The 19,849-nt window shown below is 37.8% G+C and overlaps 1 protein-coding gene across 1 annotated transcript in view; it reads left to right on the top strand.

Moving 5' to 3' along the window:
• LOC121960921 (semaphorin-3D) overlaps window positions 1-19,774 on the top strand; it is a 100,660-nt gene extending 80,886 nt beyond the window's left edge. The window contains exons 8-19 of the mRNA XM_042510822.2: window positions 1,120-1,248; window positions 1,368-1,510; window positions 2,089-2,203; window positions 3,320-3,389; window positions 4,112-4,256; window positions 6,538-6,760; window positions 10,468-10,556; window positions 12,834-12,875; window positions 13,645-13,802; window positions 14,913-14,977; window positions 16,368-16,525; window positions 17,414-19,774. Of these exons, the coding sequence (XP_042366756.2) occupies window positions 1,120-1,248; window positions 1,368-1,510; window positions 2,089-2,203; window positions 3,320-3,389; window positions 4,112-4,256; window positions 6,538-6,760; window positions 10,468-10,556; window positions 12,834-12,875; window positions 13,645-13,802; window positions 14,913-14,977; window positions 16,368-16,525; window positions 17,414-17,938 (1,862 nt within the window). The 3' untranslated portion in view covers window positions 17,939-19,774. The remainder of the gene's footprint in view (window positions 1-1,119; window positions 1,249-1,367; window positions 1,511-2,088; window positions 2,204-3,319; window positions 3,390-4,111; window positions 4,257-6,537; window positions 6,761-10,467; window positions 10,557-12,833; window positions 12,876-13,644; window positions 13,803-14,912; window positions 14,978-16,367; window positions 16,526-17,413) is intronic.
• Window positions 19,775-19,849: the final 75 nt, after the last annotated feature.

Raw genomic sequence — 19,849 nt, 5'->3', positions numbered from 1 at the left:
TATTTTCTTGTTTTCTGTCTTTCTTTGTTTCTGTCTTTCATTCTGTCTTTTTCTTTTCTTTTTTTTCTTTCTGCCTGTTTTTTTCTTTCTTTTTTGGTTTTTTTTCTTTCATTTATTTCCTTTTCTTTTTATGTTTTTCAGTTTTTCTGGTTGTTTTGTTTTCTTTCCATTCTCTTTCTTTTGTTCTTTCTTTCTTTTTCTGCCATTTCTTTTTCTTGTTTTCTTTCTATTTTCTTGTTTTCTTTCTTTTCTTCTTCTGTTGTACTATCTGTCTAGCCCGTCTTGTTCTTTCCTTCTTTCTTTCTTTCCTTCTTTCTGTTAGTTGTTAGAGTGCTGGACCTTTAACAGCAGACACGCAGAGAAACACCAGAAGAAAATCTGTAGATTTAAAGAGTTTTTATTGCAAAATGACATATATGTTTAAAACGCACAAAGATGGTTTTGTTTTGTTGCTTTCTAACGTGCATCAGCTTGTAAATATTTACAGCTTCACTGAGGACCGTGACGGGGAAACGATCAAAGCCGAAGGCGGAAACTAAATCAGAGCTTCGTGCTGCAAATGTTGCAACTTTCTCTGCGTTGGTCAAATAATAATAAATCATTTAATCGCTGTCAGACGGATAATTCATGTTACAGGACAGAGTTTCTGGTTCTTATAATTATGATATGATGTTGGTCTGCATTAAGTTATTTTGTTTGTTTTTGACAGTGGTGAAAGAAAGATTTCACAAAATATGTAATTTGTTTTTTCTTTCTTTCTCTCTTTCTTACTTCTGTCTGTCGTCTGTTTCTTTCTGTCTTGTTTTCTTTTCTTTCTTTCTTTGTCTTTCTCTGTCCGTCTTTTTTTTTATTTTTTCAAATTTATTCATTTTTATTTATTTATTTATTTTTCTCTTTATTTCTTTCTTCTTCTTTTTCTTTCCATTGTCTTTCTTTGTCTTTTCTTTGTTTGTTTCTTGCTTTCTTTCTGCCTTTATGTCATGCTTTCTTTCTTTTTATCTTTCTTGTTTTCTATTTCTTTGTTTTTAACCCCTTTCTTTCTTTCTTATTCTTTCTTTCTTTTTTATTATTTTTAAAATTTATTTATTTATTTATTTCGGGTTTTTTTCCCCTCCCTAGATGGCGAGCTGTATGCCGGCACCTCAGTGGATTTCATGGGAGCGAATGCTGCGATCTTCCGGACGTCCGTCCAGGGCAGCAGTCAACATTACATCCGGACTGAAGCGTACGATCACAACTGGCTCAACGGTGAGAAGCTTCGGCCTCGCGAAGACTTCGCTTTGACACCAGAAGGAGTTTGTTTTTGTGGCCTCGGTAAAAGCAGCTTTTTATTCCAAAATGATGCATCTTTTATCTTTCTTTTGCAGAGCCGGAGTTTGTGGGCTCCTTCTCCATCCCTGACACTCACAGTCCAGACGACGACAAGGTCTACTTCTTCTTCAAAGAGCGCGCGGTGGAGGCGGGACAGTGGGACAAGAGGGTGTACAGCCGTGTGGCTCGAGTCTGCAAGGTACGAAACACACACACGGATGCAAAATGTGTTCTTGCTTTAAATATTTTAAATAAAAAATTTGTCTGATAATTTTGTTTTAATTCTCTCTTTCTTTTTTTTTTTAGCAAATTTTCATGTAATCATCTTGCTCACGTTTCAAAGGTTTAAATACTTAAAAATTTGTAAGAAATTAGCAAAACGTTACAAGTAAAATAAAATGAAAACAATGAAATAACCTGAAAAAAAACAACATTTGAAGAAAAAAAAGTAAAAATTTTATATATAAAGTCATAGTCTCTTTTTTCTAACTTTTTTTAAAGCAAATTTTTAGGTCATTTTCTTGCCACCTTTTGCAAATTTCTTGCAATTTGCAGGATACTGCTATGAAGAGAAATCAAGTTGCTTTCGAAAGAAATCAACCCGGTTTAAAATGTATCAATGTTTGTAAAATGTATCTGAACACAGCACAAGAAAACCAAACCTGTCAAACAGGTCTCAAAGGGTTAAAGTCTCTTTTGGGGCTTCCCTCTTTTCTCCGTTTGACCTCCACACTTTCTTCATCGGTCTTTTCCTCTCTCGTCTCTCCATCCACGCAGAATGACGTGGGAGGGAAGAGGAGTCTGATCAACCGCTGGACCACCTTCCTCAAAGCCCGGCTGGTGTGTTCGGTCCCCGGCCCGTCTGGAGTCGACACGCAGTTCGATGAGCTCGGTAACACGGCACTGCTTACCAGCCTCACTTTCCCCCTGAACTCGTCTGAATCAGACCTTTGATATTATGTTCCCGATGTCTTCCCTTCTTTTTTTTTTTGTCTCCCTAAACTTTGACAAGAGGACAAAGTTTGACAAGCAGGAACTGTCTCCTCCTTTCCTTCCCTCCATCCTCCTCCCTTGTTTTCTCACCTCACTCCCAAACTCTCTTTCAACGCTTCTTTGTGCACATTTTGCTTTTTATTTTCACTATTTTCACTGTTATTTGTGTAAGTTAGTGCAAGTCAAAAGATTTAAAGCAAATAATGATAATAATAATCAATAACTAATCAATAGACTGAGTCAGTAGGCACTTGGACTGCTTGGACACACACATCGATAATTAAAGTTCCATAATTTATTTAATATATTTCAAATGTGAAATAGGGTTTTTAAGGAGGTAAGTCCTCTGTGCAATGATTCTTGAATGTGAGCCATATTTATATTTTAATGATACACATATTCAATATATTCTTTCTTGTTATTCTAACTTTATTTATGTCTGTCGTTCATTTTAGCATTGCACATATATTTATATTTTTAACTTACATATTATGCATTGTAGCATGAGGTGCATTTTTTTATTTTACATACTTGGCACTCTTAGCACATTATACATATTATAATCTAAATATTCACATACTAGTGCTAATTTTCTATTACTGTATTTCTTAACATTTGCATTTTTTACACATTTTACATACTCTGCATGCTATACATACTTTCAAAATGTTTAAATATTTACTAGTGCAAATCTTTTTTATTGTATTTCTTTACATTTATATTTCTACACATTTTACATACTCTTCATATTATACATACTTTTGTTTTTAAATATTTACATTCTCGTGCTAATTGGGGTTTTTTAAACATTATTACTGTATTTCTATGTAATTATTTTTTCATTTTATTCTGTTTTTATTTATATTTTTACATAGTTGTGCTGGTGCCATAATTCTCAATGCTGGCATCACAGCGACTATAATAAACCACAATCAATAAAGTATTTCTGATTCTGATAAGAGCATCCTAATATTTGAACTTTAAAGCTGTCTCTTTTTTTGTTGTTGTTTTTTAGAGGACATCTTTGTTCTGGAGACCAAAGACCCTCAAAACCCGACCATCTATGGAGTCTTCAGTACATCCAGGTGAGACACATATGATATAACACATATTGGATAGATATTTTGTTGAGACTACTTCTAATGAAAAATAAGAGAGGTAAAGTGTATTATAACTCTTTAACCGTTTAAATTTGGGATTTTTCAGTCTGGACGATTAATGGGGACAATTATTTGGCATCCAATTATTATCTGTATTTTATTTTAATGATCCCTGATAAAATGAATTAAAAAGTGCAATAAAACGTCAGGATGGGAGGAACTTTTACTTTGTGAAACCTCAGGGAGCTATTTTTATTTATTCTGTTTTTATTTAAATTTTCACTTCATAAAAATGTTGCTGCCAACTACAAAATATAAACTTTAGTGACTTTCTGATAAAGTCTGCTTTCACGATGAGGGTAAACATCTTTGGACAGTGATAGCAGCGGAGCACCGGGAGGATCTCCTCCTCCTTCACATGCGCACTCTTTGCCGGCACGTGCACGCCCAGCGGTGTGGGGGATCAGAGGTCAGCTGTGGGTGGGTGTCGGGGTCAAAGGTGAAGAGGCCCGGCCGCTGCTGTTATTGTAACCCTGATGTAATAAAACACTCCCATTTCTTCTTCCTCTCCTCCGTCCCTGTCCGTCCTCGGTGCTCTGCTTTCTCTCTTTATAATTAACTCTTTATTTCTGTCACTCCCTTTATTTTATGTTTTTGAGCACCTATGATGTGATACTCAGTTCATATTATCCGTCTTTCTCCTCCAGCTCGATATTTCGCGGTTCAGCAGTGTGCGTGTTCTCCATGGCGTCTATTCGAGCCGCTTTCAACGGGCCGTTTGCTCATAAAGAAGGTCCTGACTATCGCTGGGTGGAGTACAAGGGCCGCATCCCGTACCCGAGACCCGGCACGGTGAGTGTCATCACAGCCGCAACCTGTAAAAACACACGCTTTTATCACGTCCCGCAAAACTACTCTGATGTCAAATATTTGGGTTTTTAATCTGTTTTTGGAGCTGAGTTTTGGTTCAGTTCAGTTTAACTTCTGAATTTACAGACAGCTAAAAAGTGCCCAACCACCAAACGTTTCTGGCTATCTTGCCTTTCCGTTGATGAAGGTAAATTGGGTGTGTGAAGCACACGTTAACCCTTTAAATTTCTCCTGTGCTGCATTTAGACCCCTTTCATAAGCTTTTTGAATCTTTGAAACCTCATTCATTCATTCAAACCTTTATTTAAGACTCGGGGAATCATTGAGGGAGACCCTCACTTTCGATGATGCAGAGCAGCACATTTAAAACATAAGCAACCAAAAAACACTCAAACACTTTTTTTTATTTTATATTTATAATTATGTTACTGAAAAAATACCATTAAATATATATAATAATAATAATATATTTATATATATATATATATATATATATATATATATATATATATATATATATATAATAATCCTTTTTTCAGCATTTTTAATTATTATCTTTTAGTAATTTCTTCCCCCACCCTTTCTATCCAAAAAAGGAAAAATGTCCAAAAAATATTTTCTATTAAGATAATTTTAGATTTAGAATTACAAAAGTACAAAAGTAATAAAAAATATAAAATAGATATAAAATAGATACTTTTTTCCAGCATTATCTTTTATTAATTTCTCCCCCACCTCTCTGTCCAAAAATTATATTATGTCCATATTTATAATTCAAATAATTTTATATTTAAAAATATGTTACAGAAAAAATAAAATATAATAAAATGTATAAAATAAATACATATATTTCCACAGCTTTTTTAATTATTATCTTTTAGTAAACATATGGCGTCTAAATGCAGCACAAAAAAACTAATGTTCAAAGTTTCAAAGGGTTAAGGATATTTAAAGATGTTGGTCGCTTGCTTATTAAAGTTCACGGTCCATAATTCTTAGTAAATCTCGTGCTGACAGGTTGGTATTTCTGTCTGTGTGAAGATCGCAGTATTTCCTGCGAGTTTGAACTCCAAACACACAAAACAGATGTGATGAAAACAAGCCGATGAAGCTGTGCGAGGGTTAACCTCCGCTGATTTAACACTGAGCTCCTCTGGGAAGCTTCAGCCTGTCAGGAGGGCCGAGGCTTGAGAGTGTGTCAGGTGTTATTTCATCCTCCCGGCCGGGGAATTCACCTCTCTGTGCAGCCGGGCTGCAGCGCGGGGTTAAACTGCAGAAGAGCTCAGCCACGTCAGTGTGTGTGCATGTGCGTGTGTGTGTGTGTGTGTGTGTGTGTGTGTGTGTGTGTGTGTGTGTGTGTGTGTGTGTGTGTGATTAAACGCTAAATGAAACAGTCCCAGAGATGCTGCGGTCACAACCTCTGATCACTGACTCACACACACACACCCACGCACACACACACACACACACACACATGTTCACACTTACAGAGTAATGGCTTCCACTTGTTTAAAATATTCTCTTATTCATCTGAATCCACTTTGCTTCTCTTCTCTTCTTTCCTCGCTCACCCGCTTCATCAGTCTTCATATTATCTCTTCAGCTCATTTATCTCCTGATTTTGTCCTCTTCTTAAGGAAAATGTCTGAGTTTCTCTGTGAATTAACACACAGTATGCTGTGACACAGTCTGAAAATGATTTTTCCACATTATCTTCATGTCCTCCTCTGTCTGCCCATTAATCCCCAGAATAAATGTTAGCATTGTACGTTTCTGCAAACAACAGATGTGAAACGTGTTCATTATTATCTAACAAATAACTTCACATTTCTTAACATTTCATCAGTGCTGAGTTTAGTATTTTATGATGGTAAAAGGGCGATAACCTTGTTAGTTATGGCTAGAAAAAGGTCATGTTTTGGTCTAAAACACAACCAGCTTTGATGGCACAATGACTGGAAATGTGTCATTAGAAAAAAACTGCAAATGTTACAGTGTGCCGCTAAAAACACCCAGTTTTTGTGGTACAGTTGGCAAAAAAATGCCACAATGTGTTGCTAAAAAATCGTACAATGGCAGCAGAGGGATGATAAAACACAACTACATCAACATATTAAATATCCACAAACGCTTTCCTATAAAAGAACGGATTTAAAGAATGACACATGAATCCTTTTTTTATCTACTTGATCTCCCCAAACCTTTCTTTAGTACCATACCATTGATCTTTTTGCTCATCATATGTCTCTGTCTCGTCCTCCAGTGTCCCAGCGAGACATACGACGCTCTCCACAAGTCCACCAAAGACTTTCCAGACGAGGTGGTGAGCTTCATGCGGCAGCACCAGCTGATGTGGGAGCCCGTCCTGCCTCTGGGCGGCAGACCCATCCTGACCCGCGTCAACACGCCCTACATGTTGAAGAGGGTCGTAGTGGACAGGGTGGACGCCGAGGACGGACCCTTCGATGTCTTACACCTGGGCACAGGTGAGGGGGAGCAGGGCACTTTCAGAGAAAATAAAGTCCTTGTTTTTGGTGAAAAACTGCAGATATATAATAATCACTTAAAACAGTTAAAGTTTAAATCTCAAGTTTAAACCCTTCAGGCAGTTAACCCTTTGAAACCTGGATCAGTTTTCACAAGCATTAAATCTTTTACACCTGAGTTAACTGGTTTGGTTTCTTTCGTGGTAGGAAATATCCTGCAGATTGCAAAGGAAATTTGCAAAAGTTGGCCAGAATATGACATGAAAATTAATTTTAAAAAAAAGAAGAAGAAAAAAGAAAATTATGAAACAACTAGGGAAAGAAAATGAGAAAACTATATTTATAATTGTTATAATTCAAACTTTTTTATTATTTTTTTGCTCATTTTTGAGCCATGTCTTGTTAAGTTGCTTGTTGCCTAAGCTTCGTGTTTTTGACAGAAATTAAACAATTTTTCTCAGCTTTCGAAGGATTAATGCATCTTTCCAGAACTTTGCATTTGAACCAAACAGCATCGTCTAAGTGTCGCTCAGGATGACTGAGCGCGGTTAATGTGTTCATCTGTTGTGTGTAAACATCCTGCATTCATTCATTACATCTTTAAACTTCTGACGGTGAAAAAATAGAGACGTTTACTGTTTTCTCTTCAAAAAACACTTCTGAGAGGGTGAATGCGTTCCCGAGCGTGTCTGGTCTCTGTAAGTGTGTGTGTGTTCATAAAAACATGAAGCTGTGAGTCTGTTGTGATCTTGTGCTTGTGTGTGTGTTTGACAGTGAATGGCTTTGTGTGTGTGTGTGTGTGTGTGTGTGTGTGTGTGATAAATGGTGGATGTTATTTAACGGCTGGTGACAGGCCGAGGGGCCGGAGGGGCTCCGACAGCTCCATACGTCTCCTCTAAGTGGATTCCTCTCCGGCATCATTCAGCAGCACATTCACCTGCCTGATTAATGCTCTTTCTGCTCTTTCAAGTGCTCAGATTTTCACGTCGGATGACCAGGATGAATGTTTTGACTCGACTTCCTGTCAGATAGATAATTCTTTTTTGTAGCTGTTTGTTATACGAGATAATATCCCTTTTTTATATATATCATACTGCTTAGCCACGCGCCCACGCCAAGGTGGTTTACCTTAAAATAAAAAATAATTTCAAAACGTCTGCAGGTTATGCACTCAGCTGAGAAGTGGCTTTCTAATCCAGATTTAAGCAAATCTTCATGAGTCATTATGTCATCCTAGGAAAAAATAAATTTCAGAAGAGTTTAATATTGACCCTGAGCTAATTGACGCAACTTCTTTCAAAAACTTGGAAAAAAAGGTAATGAGCAACTTGGTAAAAAAAAAAAAAAAAGAAAATGTACCACAAACTGTAAGAAATTTGTAGATAGAAAAGATTATTTTAAAAAATTAAAATGAAAAAAAAAGCTAAGGAAAAAATATATAAAGAATTAACATAAATACATGTATGAAATTATGTTGCCTAATTATTGCATAATGATTAAGCACTTTTTTCAGATTCATTTTTCAGATTTCCTTGTTTGTTTGTTTTACATTTTGAACACTCTTTTTCCCTTTTTTTTTGTTAATTTTCTGGTAATTTCTTGTACAAATTGTAAGAAATTATATAATTATTTTTAAAAAGTTAGGGAAAATGTCTGGTGAAAAAAGCAAAAAGCTGGGAAAATATCATTTTAATGAACATAATCACATATTTAAAATTTACAAAACAATTCTAAATTGCAATTTAATTAAAAATGTCCTCTTTTTTTTAAGTCGGTAATGCACTGTTGGGGCTCTGTGCGGAGTTTGCATTTTCTTCCCGTGTCAGCGTGAGTTTACTCCACGTTCTCCAGCTTCCAGATTTCTTCTTTGTTGCTCGTTGTCCTCCTCCCATTTTTTTTTAAGTAATTTGTTCAGGTTTGAAATGGTAAAATACTGTCTGTTAACGTGTACACAGATGATATGCTGTTTTATTCATCTGTGTAAACTCCATAAAACATGGACGGCATTTTCCGACAGCTCAGTGCTGACAACTTCTTATTTCTGCTCCGCTCAGTCTTGTCCCTAAAATAATGCACGGTCTTTCTCTTCTGTTGAGTCCATGAAAATCTCTATGAACCTGTGGTTTCTGGAGCGGTGAACTCTGACCTCCATTATCTGGATGTCCTAAATATTAACCACAAGGTCAAAAGTGACCTGCTCATTATAATTCGGATGTGAAAACCGGATGTCCTTCACGCTTCAGCTGTAGCCTGAAGCTTCTCAGAGTGCAGGAAGCTCTCACACGTCCTTTCAAATTTAACCTCTGTTCTGTGGCGTTTCTTTTTCTGTAACATCATTTTGAATACTTAATTAAAGACTTATAAATGTAGCTTTTATTCCCATTTTTGATAATATTTAATAATCTATTCCAGCTTTTTGTCAGGTCATTTCCTTGTCACCTTTTGCTTTTTTATTTTTTTTGCAATACGTGACATTTCTTGCTTTGTTGCTCATGTTTTTCTCTGTGTTTTTGAAAGAGACGAGATGAGATGAGATTCTGTGTTTTTGATGATGAACTTACACATACGTGCATTTCATGATCAGCACCTTCTTTACGAACATTTTGAGCTCGAGCAGACTCGTTATTTGTGTTCACGTGTTTTTCGGCCTCACCGAGTTGAGGCTGAGAGAAGAAGAAATGCTGGAGCGCAGACACAACGTTTTATCTCATCGCTCTGCGACGACCACAGACATCGATCATGAGTCCATGTACGGTCGGCCTGTTTGACACACTCGTCTGTAGACACACACACACATAAACACACACTCACACACATAAACACACACATAATGTCAGGATGCTCCCAGGGACTCACTGTGGGAAATCTGTGTGTGTGTGTGTGTGTGTGTGTGTGTGTGTGTGTGTGTGTGTGTGTGTGTGTGTGTGTGTGTGTGTGTGTGTGTGTGTGTGTGTGTGTGTGTGTGTGTGTGTCTCCTGTGTGTGGTTTTTAGTACAGTACATGTTATGAAAATGCAGTGTGTGCTTTCACTGTGTGTATAGTAGCTTTTTTAGCAGACACCTGCAGACACCTGTGGACATTATTTTTTATCAGACACCTGTGGACACCTGTGGACACCTGTGGACACCTGTGGACATTAATACAAACATTAAGTCATTAATCTCTATAAAAAAAATTTAAAAAAAGATACCTGCATATGTAGAATCTGTATGCAACGGTACAAGATATTTTGGGATCGAAGTGTTCTGGTTTCTGTTTGTAGTCTGAGAAGTATTGATTAGTCATGTTTGAGTAGGAGACATGCCAAACAGTGTCAAAAACACAGGATTTTACACATGAAACTGGTTTATTTTGTATTTTTACCGGTTTAAATCGCCTGGTGTGTTTGTTTTGGAGATGAAGAGATCTCTGTGGTTAATGCAGCTCCTGATAAAAGCCTCCTGAACACTGAAGAAATTATAACGGGAAAAGAAGGAGAAGTTTCGGCTGGTTGCAGCCTGCAGTCCTCACCACTAGATGTCACCAAATCCCCCTAAATCTGACACACTTTACCTTTAAATATTTGAGGCCATCAGGGTTCAAAAAGCATCAACATGATTGAATTGAGAGTTTTTGTACATTAGTCTACTCAGTGAATGCATTATAATTATTGTGTGTGTTTGCATATAAAGAAATGATATAAATGATCTTTTCTGTTTTTCTTTCAGATGATGGGAAGGTGGTGAAGGCCGTGTCAGTCATCAAAGATAACTGGGACACAGAGGAGATCATTCTGGAGGAGCTGACTTTGTTCCAGGTGAGATTCAGACATTATTTTATTTATTTATTCATTTGACAATTTTCTTTTTTAAATTTTCTTTATCATACTCTTTATTTTTGAAATAATATATATTTTTAAAAACTATTATGTTGTGATGAAAAAGAACCAATAACAAGTACTGACAGTCATTTCAGAGAATGTATGCTCTTGCCTCAAAGTCCTTGAAAAATCCTGGAAATTTCTCGGTAAAAATGTGTCTGAACTGTGTCAATAACACTTTTGGTAATGAAGGTTCTTGTAGTTTATTTCCTCTGCTGACATTATCCCTCAGAATATTAAAGGCCCCTCTGCACAGACAAACACATGCAGCCACACAGGACTTTTATGGCTAAAATCTCAGGGTTTGTTTTGGTGTCTCTCAGTACCCATCGACCAGCGACGCACCATGTGATGTGCTGCATGAGGCCTCGCATATCGTTTCCAGTGGAACATATTTGTCCGGAATAACTTCACTAAACCAAAAACCAGATAGCAGGGCACATATTTCCCAAGGTCCTCTGTGTAAATAATCTAATACAGAAGAGGAGCAAAGGGCAGAAATGGAGATATACGGAACAAAATATGGAAAGAGCAGAAGAGAGGGGACGAAAATAGAGGAGGACACGCGGAGGAGAGGGATTAAAAGACGGGAGGAAGTAAGGCTTTAAAAAAGAGCACAGGTGAAAGGAAGGAACAAAGACAGAAACACAAAACAGCCACAAACAAACAGGAAACCAGATGCACTTTGTCTGTTTACTGAGATTAAAACAGGAACTAACCCATTTCCAGCAGCCTCTCACAAAGACAGAGACAGAGGTAACGCAGCTGGTTCTGACCGTACAGCAGAACAGCAGGTTTTAGTTCTTAACTTTAAAGGTTTGAGCCAGAGGAGTGCATCAGACAGCATCCAAAAGTGCCAGTGGAGGATCCCTCACACCCCCCACAGCGGTCCCAGCTAAGACCCCTAATGTCCTAAAATCCAAGTAATGTCCTCAAGTCCTAGAACTGTCCTAAAATCTTCATAATGTCCTAAAATCCCAGAAATATCCTAAAATAATAGAAATGTCCTAAAATCCACAAAATATCCTAAAATCCACAAAATATCCTAAAATCCTAGAAATGTCCTAAAATCCAAGAAACCTTCTAAAATCCATGAAATGTCCTAAAATCCTAGAAACATCTGTTCATCTGAGAAATGTCCTAAAATCCTAGAAACGGGCTAAATTCCACAAAATATTTTAAAATCCTAAAACATTCTCAGATCCAAAATAATGTCTTATTATCTCAAAATCCTTAAAATAATGTCTTATAATCCGATTACTGTCAAAGAAAGTTATAAGAAATGTCTTAAAAATCCACAAATTACCTACATTCTAAAATCCTAGAAATGTCCTAAAATCCACAAAATGTTCTTCACTCCTAGAAACATGTCAAATCCTTGAAGTTTCCTAATATCCTAGAAAATTTGCAAAGATCCTAGAAATGTCATAAATCCTGCAAATGTCCTAAAATCCTAAAAAAAACAAGTACGGGGCTGCTGTGGCCCCCCGGCAGAGCCGGCAGAGTCTCCGTGCTGTAAAGATATCTGCCCTCTGTCGTATTCTGAGTCTCCTCCTTGGGCTCGGCCGCTCCGCTCAGAGTGGTCAGGGGTCATTTACTCCCTTTGTGAAACGCTGAAACGAGCCAGTGAGCTGGAAAAAGGAGCTGTGGGGTCGTTTAGTCCCCTGCAGGAGAAAGAGGCTCGTTAGATTTCTAATCTCAGTAGCTGCTCTGACCTCTAACGCAGCTCGGAGGCATTCCTCTGCCTCTGCACGGCTGAAATATCAGCTGTGTTAAAGAGCAACGCCGGCCGTCTTTGTGTTAATCGTCTGAGCCATCTGTCTTTATCTCAGGTGAGATGTGCACAGTTACAGTTTTATGTTTCAGGGTGTTTTCCTTCATTCAGCCGTGGCATTCATGTTGCCCCAGTTTAAAAATCCTTTCACAGATGAGTGTTTCTCTGCACTAATGTTTGTACACCGTTTGTAATGAAACGTATTATTTCATCATTATTTAATCACCCAAAAGCATTTTTTCATGTTCAGGCTGATAAAGGGTCCCCAATTTCTCTTAAAAATCACATTTTTGTCTGATTTCTTCACATCATCACATCATCAGTCACAAACTTCTCCAAATGTCTTTTTTTTCACACTGAATATATAAATGCTGTCGTATGTCTTTGCGTCTTTATGCAGCAGGTTTCTAAGTTCATCTGTTTCCTTTTTTGTCGTGCAGAGTCCTTCTCCGATCCTGAGCATGCAGCTGTCAACGAAGAGAGTAAGTCGATCTCTCAGCCTGTTCTTCTGTCTATTACCTGACTTCTGTGTGTATAAATTTATTCAGAAAAATGTATTTACATTTCTTCTTCTTTTTTAATCTACAAAATATAAGTAAAAACACAGAATATAGCCCCTTTCCACTTCATTAACTAAAATAATATAATATAATATAAGAAAATGTGAAGATTAAATCCACAGTCACTCACAAAACAAAAAACAACACATTGGCAAACTCTTGTTTCGAAAAAGGAAAACAAAGACACCTAAACAAAAAAAAAAGAAAATTAGGCTCTAAAAATGATTTTCAGTTCTTTCTTACAATGACAAGGATTCGTTTTAGTTTCCTCAGCTTACTTGTTTTCATATTCATGAAATAAGGCAAACATTCACATTCACATTATATTAAAAATACATGTTTGATAGATACACAAAGATCAGTTTGCCCTGACATCTATCAGAGATGCACAGCAACAATAACAATAATAATAATACAACAAACAAAAAAAATTAAACAATAATTGCAATTTCTGATAGCATGTAATATTACATACAAATGTGGCAATAACAATTAAATGTGTATAATAATAGTGGAGCTAATACTAATGGCAGTAGTAGTTGGTGTTGTCGAGGCCCGCAGCATCAGTGCAGCCAAGTCCTGATCCAGGCGCAGCTACGGGCAGGACCACAGCATCTTCGAAGCCAAAGACTTAAACTCCAGTTACTGACTCAGTAGTTAGGAGTTACGTCTCACTCGCTCTCGTTCACAGCAACAGCTGTACGTGTCCAGTGAGCTCGGCGTGGTCCAGCTGGGGCTGCAGAGGTGTGAGTTATACGGGAGCGACTGCGCTGAGTGCTGCCTGGCCAGAGACCCCTACTGTTCCTGGGACGGACAGACCTGCTCCAGATACTTCCCCACCAGCAAGAGGTGAAAAGGCACTGGGAGGGGAGAAACTAACTCATTAGGATGAGTTACAGTTTTAATCTCATGTATTTCTTATTTTGTGATAATCTAATTCTTTTATGCAAAATATAATAATTTAATAATCTGTTATTTTGCTTCTTTTTTTAATCTTTATTTCCAACATGTACCTTTTTTCCTTCCAAGACCATAAACGTACAAACCAACAAAAGAATAGTGCATAAAAAACAAACAAAAAAACAAATAGTCGAATCTAATGTTCGAAAACAGGTGGGAAGAAGTGTAAACTTATCTGGTCCCACCCCCTCGCCATTATTCATTCATTAATGAATCTTGCTTCCTTAAACGTAACTCATAACCAGCAATGGTATATGCACATATTTATCTGTATCTATTTATCACTCTCTCTATATATATGTATATATATTTATATCATTCGCTACCAAATATGTCCTACAGAACTAGAATTTAATTTATAAACAGTTTATCATATATACTATAACTTAGTTGGCAACAATGTAATGTGAACATTTATGCCAATAAAGCTGATTTGAATTTGAATTTGAATTTGACAGTGTGAGAGAGAGAGAGAGAGGAGAAAATGTCAGACCTGGTGAAATTTGGCAGAGGAAAGTTTAAGAGATAACTGAGCAGAGAGACCCTCAGATGTGTTTGAGTCCAAAGGCCGTAAAGCGAGGAGAGGAGGGGGCGCGGGGAAGGGAAGCGGGGTCAGAGCACAGCAATGACGGGTCGACCTCGAAGGAGGCGGAGACGTGACAGCGCTCTTCACCGTGGCTGAAATAACACTCTGTATTTTCATAGCCTGCTCTTGCTCCGTGTTTGCTCATTCATAATCACAGTAGCTTCATATTTTCACCCCCGAGGAGCCGGCGGTCGCCCAGTAACAACACAGAGGAGGAGGACTTAATGCCGCCATACGACTTTATCTAAAGACAACTGCATCATCTGCTGCTGTCAGCTCGTCTCAAATAAATGAGCCTGCTGTCTGCTTTAGTGCGCACACACTAACCTACATTAATGACAGGAAAAAAAAGAATAATAATCAGATATAAAAGTTATTTAAATGTTTCTTTGTTTCTTTTTTTCTTCTGACAGGCGGGCGCGGAGACAGGATGTAAAGTACGGAGACCCCTGGAGTCAGTGTCCAATCACAGAGGACGGTAAGGATTTTCGACGTCTGATACGAATAAAATGTCTCAGTTTGAATTATTGTCATCAGTTACATAATAGACAAGGTTAGTGTGTCCTCAGAAACCGAAGATTTCCACTTAAATACACACTCTGTGATTGATTTAGAGACGCCATCGCTGGTGGAATATAAAACGTCACAGTGGGACGTCAGTTTGACTCCATAAAGCCTCATTCCCTCTGCAGCAGACACGGGTTTTTATCATCGCCAGCTCCGATTGGCATTGATGGGAACACAACACCCCTATGAATGCAGTAATTTCAGCCTCTTAATGGGCATCTGCAATGACGCGTAGTCACTAATTACTGTCCGTCTCCTCCTAAGCAGCTAAAACACTGATCCAAATACATCTGCACTGAGTTTGAAACAGAGACTGAATAAGAAAGAGATATATAAAGAGAAGAAACCACTGAAACGTTTTCAAAGACCTCTGTTCTGTCTGCTGTTTACCTCTTCTCCTGCCTCTCTGTGACAGACACACCAACAAAACAACACACACACACACACACACACACACAGGCCTAGTCTACGCATACACAGGTATTTTTAGAAATGCATATTTTCCTCCTCTGATTACACCAGAGCAACAGGTGGTGATATAACCTCTATTGTAACGCCACATTGGCCAGTCAGAAGCCTGAAGACATTACCAGAAAACACACAACAACAACAACAACAACAACAACAACAACAACAACAACAACAACAACAACACCACCACATGACAGGGGAGACACACACTCCGCCTGTGTGAGCTGCACTGGTCAGGCGTTTCTAAGCTGCTGCTCAGCCACAGCACATCTAAAGAAACAGCAGCTCGCCGACTTATAATAATAATAACAATAATAATATGGAGGACAAAATCTGCTATAATAATATGTTCTTGCTTGTGCCTGTCATAATTTTGTTTATAATAATAATAACTTTTTGATATAGCACCTTTAAAAACAGAGTTTAAAAAGTGCTTTGACAACCAAAGCAAAGCAGAAATGGGCTCCAACTACAATGATACAACAACAAAAAGCCAAACGGCCATATTGAACACAAGCGAAAGACACAGGGCAGTTAGGATGAAATTAAAACCAGAAGACAGATAATGCAAGATGCAGGACACATAATGTCAGCATAAAATAATACAAAGAAATAGACCAAAAACAACAACAACAACAGACGGATTTTAAGCCATTCTTAAAATACGTCTTTTTTCATATTCACACTGAGTATCTTAAACACAGGTCCCGAGGAGGTCGCGATATACTTTTTCTCTTTTGAAAAAAAAACAAAAATAAAAAACTGTCTCAGCACAAAACCACTGTATATACTGAATATATTTCTGTTTTTTTCCCTTTTTGCTCTGTCAGATTTGGACTCTGTGGAGGTGAAGTCGGTGTACGGCGTGGAGGGAAACTCCACCTTCCTGGAGTGCGTTCCTCGGTCTCCGCAAGCTGAGCTCAGGTGGACGGTGCAGCGCTCAGAGAGCCAGCAGCAAACTGTCGGTCAGACGCAGGACAGCAGAGAGGTGAGCCACAACAATTCTCCCAGAAAACAGCAGATGTTGTTGATATGTCTGTTTTTTCACAAGTAAAATTCAAATGTCTGATTTTCCTCATGAGAGTGAAAGAGAAAAACTATCTACCCAGCTGGTAAAAACAGTTTTCCCTGCCATGAATTTACTTCTTGTTTTATTTTTCTAACTAAAGTTTCAGTGGTGTTGGTGAGCAGTGCAATGAAATGAAATGCTCTGCAGGAATACAGGCGTTTAAACGTCCAGATGCATTTTGGTCCACAGCCACTGATGATGCTCCATTGGAGACCGAAAATAAAATGAGAGGTTCAAGACAAAAAATTTTGTGTTTAATTCAAGGCAACGTGTATACTCTGTCTTCTGGAATTAACCCTTTGAAAGCTGAGAAATGTGGCTTGATTTCCTTCAAAAGGCAATAGGCAACTTAAAAAGAAACAGCCCAAAATTGGTGAGAAATTAGCAAAAGTCCTACTTGGCAATAAAAATGGCTATGCATTAATATTTTATTTATTATTTTTTGTTTGTTTATTTATTTATTTATTGTTTATTTTGATTTTTATTTATTTTTCTTTAACATACTTTAAATATATAATTATATCGTTTTCAGGTAATTTCCTTGTCACCTTTTATTGACTGTTTGCAGTCAATAAAAGTCTTGCCAAGTTGCTCATGATGTTTGTCCCACATTTTTGAAAGAAATCAGACCGATTTTCTCAGGTTTTAGACATTTAAATACTTGTGAAAGGCGTCTGAACGCAACACAGGAAAAAAAGGTGATGTTGATCCAGATGTTAAAGGGTTAAATGTGCATGTGAATTACCAATGAGTGAACCGACATCTTAATTATCATCTTGTTGTGTGTTTGTCTGTGCTCTCTGTCAGCTCCCTCAGAGGGACGATGAGCGCTCCCTCCACATGAAGCGAGGGTTGCTGGTTCAACGCCTGGAGCTGGCTGACTCCGGCCTCTACACCTGCACCAGTCACGAGCACTCCTACAGCCAGGTCCTGGCCCGGTACCGCGTTCACATCATCCCCAACCGCAGCCTGCACCCGACCCGCCACCAGCACGACCACGGCCCCAACCACCCGGGCCCCGTCGTCCTCGGGAGGATCGGCGCCGCCGGGGTCGCCGGGTTTCTCGGCCAGCCGAGGCCCCCTCACCCACCTCCTCCTCCTCCTGCGGGTCACAGGAACTCGTGGCTGCCCCAGCATCCTCAGCAGCTGCCTCTGAAGAGCTACAAAGACCTGCAGCTGGTGGGGACCAACAGTCTGAGCGTGGACGAGTACTGCGAGCAGCTGTGGTACCGAGAGAAACGCCGGCAGCAGAAACTTCGCACTCTGAAGCTCAAGCAGGAGAGCAGGAAGGCGCGGGTGAGGAGGAACAACCCTCCTGAGGTCCCCCTCTAGTCCCCCGGAGGACACAGAGACTGCTCACGGACGACAGATCCGGGACACGCAGAGGACGAGGACAGGCTTCATCAACAATATTTGCTTTTTGAGCAAATAATGCCAACTGGTAAAGTGACAACAACCACATCTGCCATTAAAGACTGACAGTTATAAGAAAAACGAGATTAAAAATATCCTCAACCTGAATATTTTGACCTTTATTTTAGATTTTGTTCAAACCTTATTTTTATGCTATTAAAGACCAAAACAAATCCTGTAAAATATTTTTATTTTATTTTTTAAATCCTTTTTTTAATTATTTTTTTTATTTTGGTTTTTATGATTTTTCCTTTTTTTGTGTATAATGTTCTTCTCTGGATGTTTCAGGGATCAAATAACTGATCTTCCAAATCAAATAGACAAATAAAAAATATCAAAAAGGCCACAAATTGCAACTTTGGCTCATCTTCGTCTCCAAAACCACCAATTTTGCACTTTTTTTCAATTTCAAAGGCCAGTAGCAAAAACAATAAGACATTTGTTTGTTCCTTCCAGTTATTTTGATCTTTTGCACAGTTTTGTGTTTGTCCATCCCAAATGTCATGGCTCCAGAGTTACATGTGGGAAGATATTGAACCTTAAATAAAGCTTCTCACCAAAGACATTTTTAAGGGGGTGAAAATGGCAGCACTCCCAGAATCAATAAACTAAACTAAACTAAACTAAACTAAACTAAACTAAACTAAACTAAACTAAACTAAAATAAAATAAAATAAAATAAAATAAAGTAAATGCCTTACTCAAAATTCATCAAAAATATTTTGGGATTTTTTTCTTTTATTTGGTCTCTAATAGCATATATGTACATCTGAACAAAATGTAAAATATGAATAGAAACTTCAGTCTGGTTTCCCACAGAGTGACCTGCACTGTATCATCTGTCCATCTCAACAGAAACAAGTAGACACAGTTTCAGGGGAAACGAACCATATTTAGTTTTCCATGTCAGCTGTCGGGTAGAAGCTACCGTTTGACATGGCTCATTGCTGTTGCTAAGCTAATTAGTTTAGTAATACAAAAAAAACTTTTAAAACCAACTGATCTGAATTTAAAGTTACTACTTGTCGTATTTGGGGGACTGGTGGGCTCTATCTACTTTAATGATATAAATTTACAAATATCCACACTTCAGCAGTCTTTTTTTCTTCTAATATCTATTTTTTCTGTTTAAAAATTGTCTATTTAAACCTTCTGTACAACCAGTTCTGCAGTGCATCTGTAAAATAGCACCAGACAGCTGACATGAAATCTCTTGCAAACTGACATGCAAGTAGAAATGTATCAGGATCTCACACACAGTGCAGACAGAAATATGTAATCTATATGTTAAGTTAATGACAGAAGACTAATTCATAACAGTGTTTGCCCAATTTACTGCCACACATTTAACTGTGTTTAAACGTATAATGTTTCTTCATGTATTTATGTTCGTTCTGAGACGTAATGTTGATCTTCTTCATACTCACCTAATGGATCAGTGGAAACGCACACAGGAAATGGACCTCGCTTGAAAATACGTAAAAAATGTATAGCTTATTAATTCTGCCATGTAACTAATAATTATTATTCACATTGATGTATATTAAAAAACTCTATTTTTGATAGTTTCTTTCTTTGTATTGTAGAATTTAGGACTTTAGGATGTTTATATAAACTTGTGGGCTTCTTAAAAGTGAAATGAGAACTTTTTTAACTTCACAACTCTAATAAGCTTTGAGATCAAGAAATGAAATTGTGTTGTGTTTCTGTATGTGAATAAGCCACAAAATGTTGTAAAATAAAAAATTAAAAACACCTGAGGATTTTTTTATTTTTTTTTTTTACACTGTACTCACTTGCACAGTGTTTTGGTTTATTTTTCAAGGCTAC

The sequence above is a fragment of the Plectropomus leopardus genome, chromosome 2 (genome assembly GCF_026936395.1).
Source record: "Plectropomus leopardus strain MGB_pleo_1.0 chromosome 2, ASM2693639v1, whole genome shotgun sequence".
Taxonomy (NCBI): domain Eukaryota; kingdom Metazoa; phylum Chordata; class Actinopteri; order Perciformes; family Serranidae; genus Plectropomus; species Plectropomus leopardus.
This window is presented reverse-complemented; position numbering and strand designations above follow the sequence as displayed.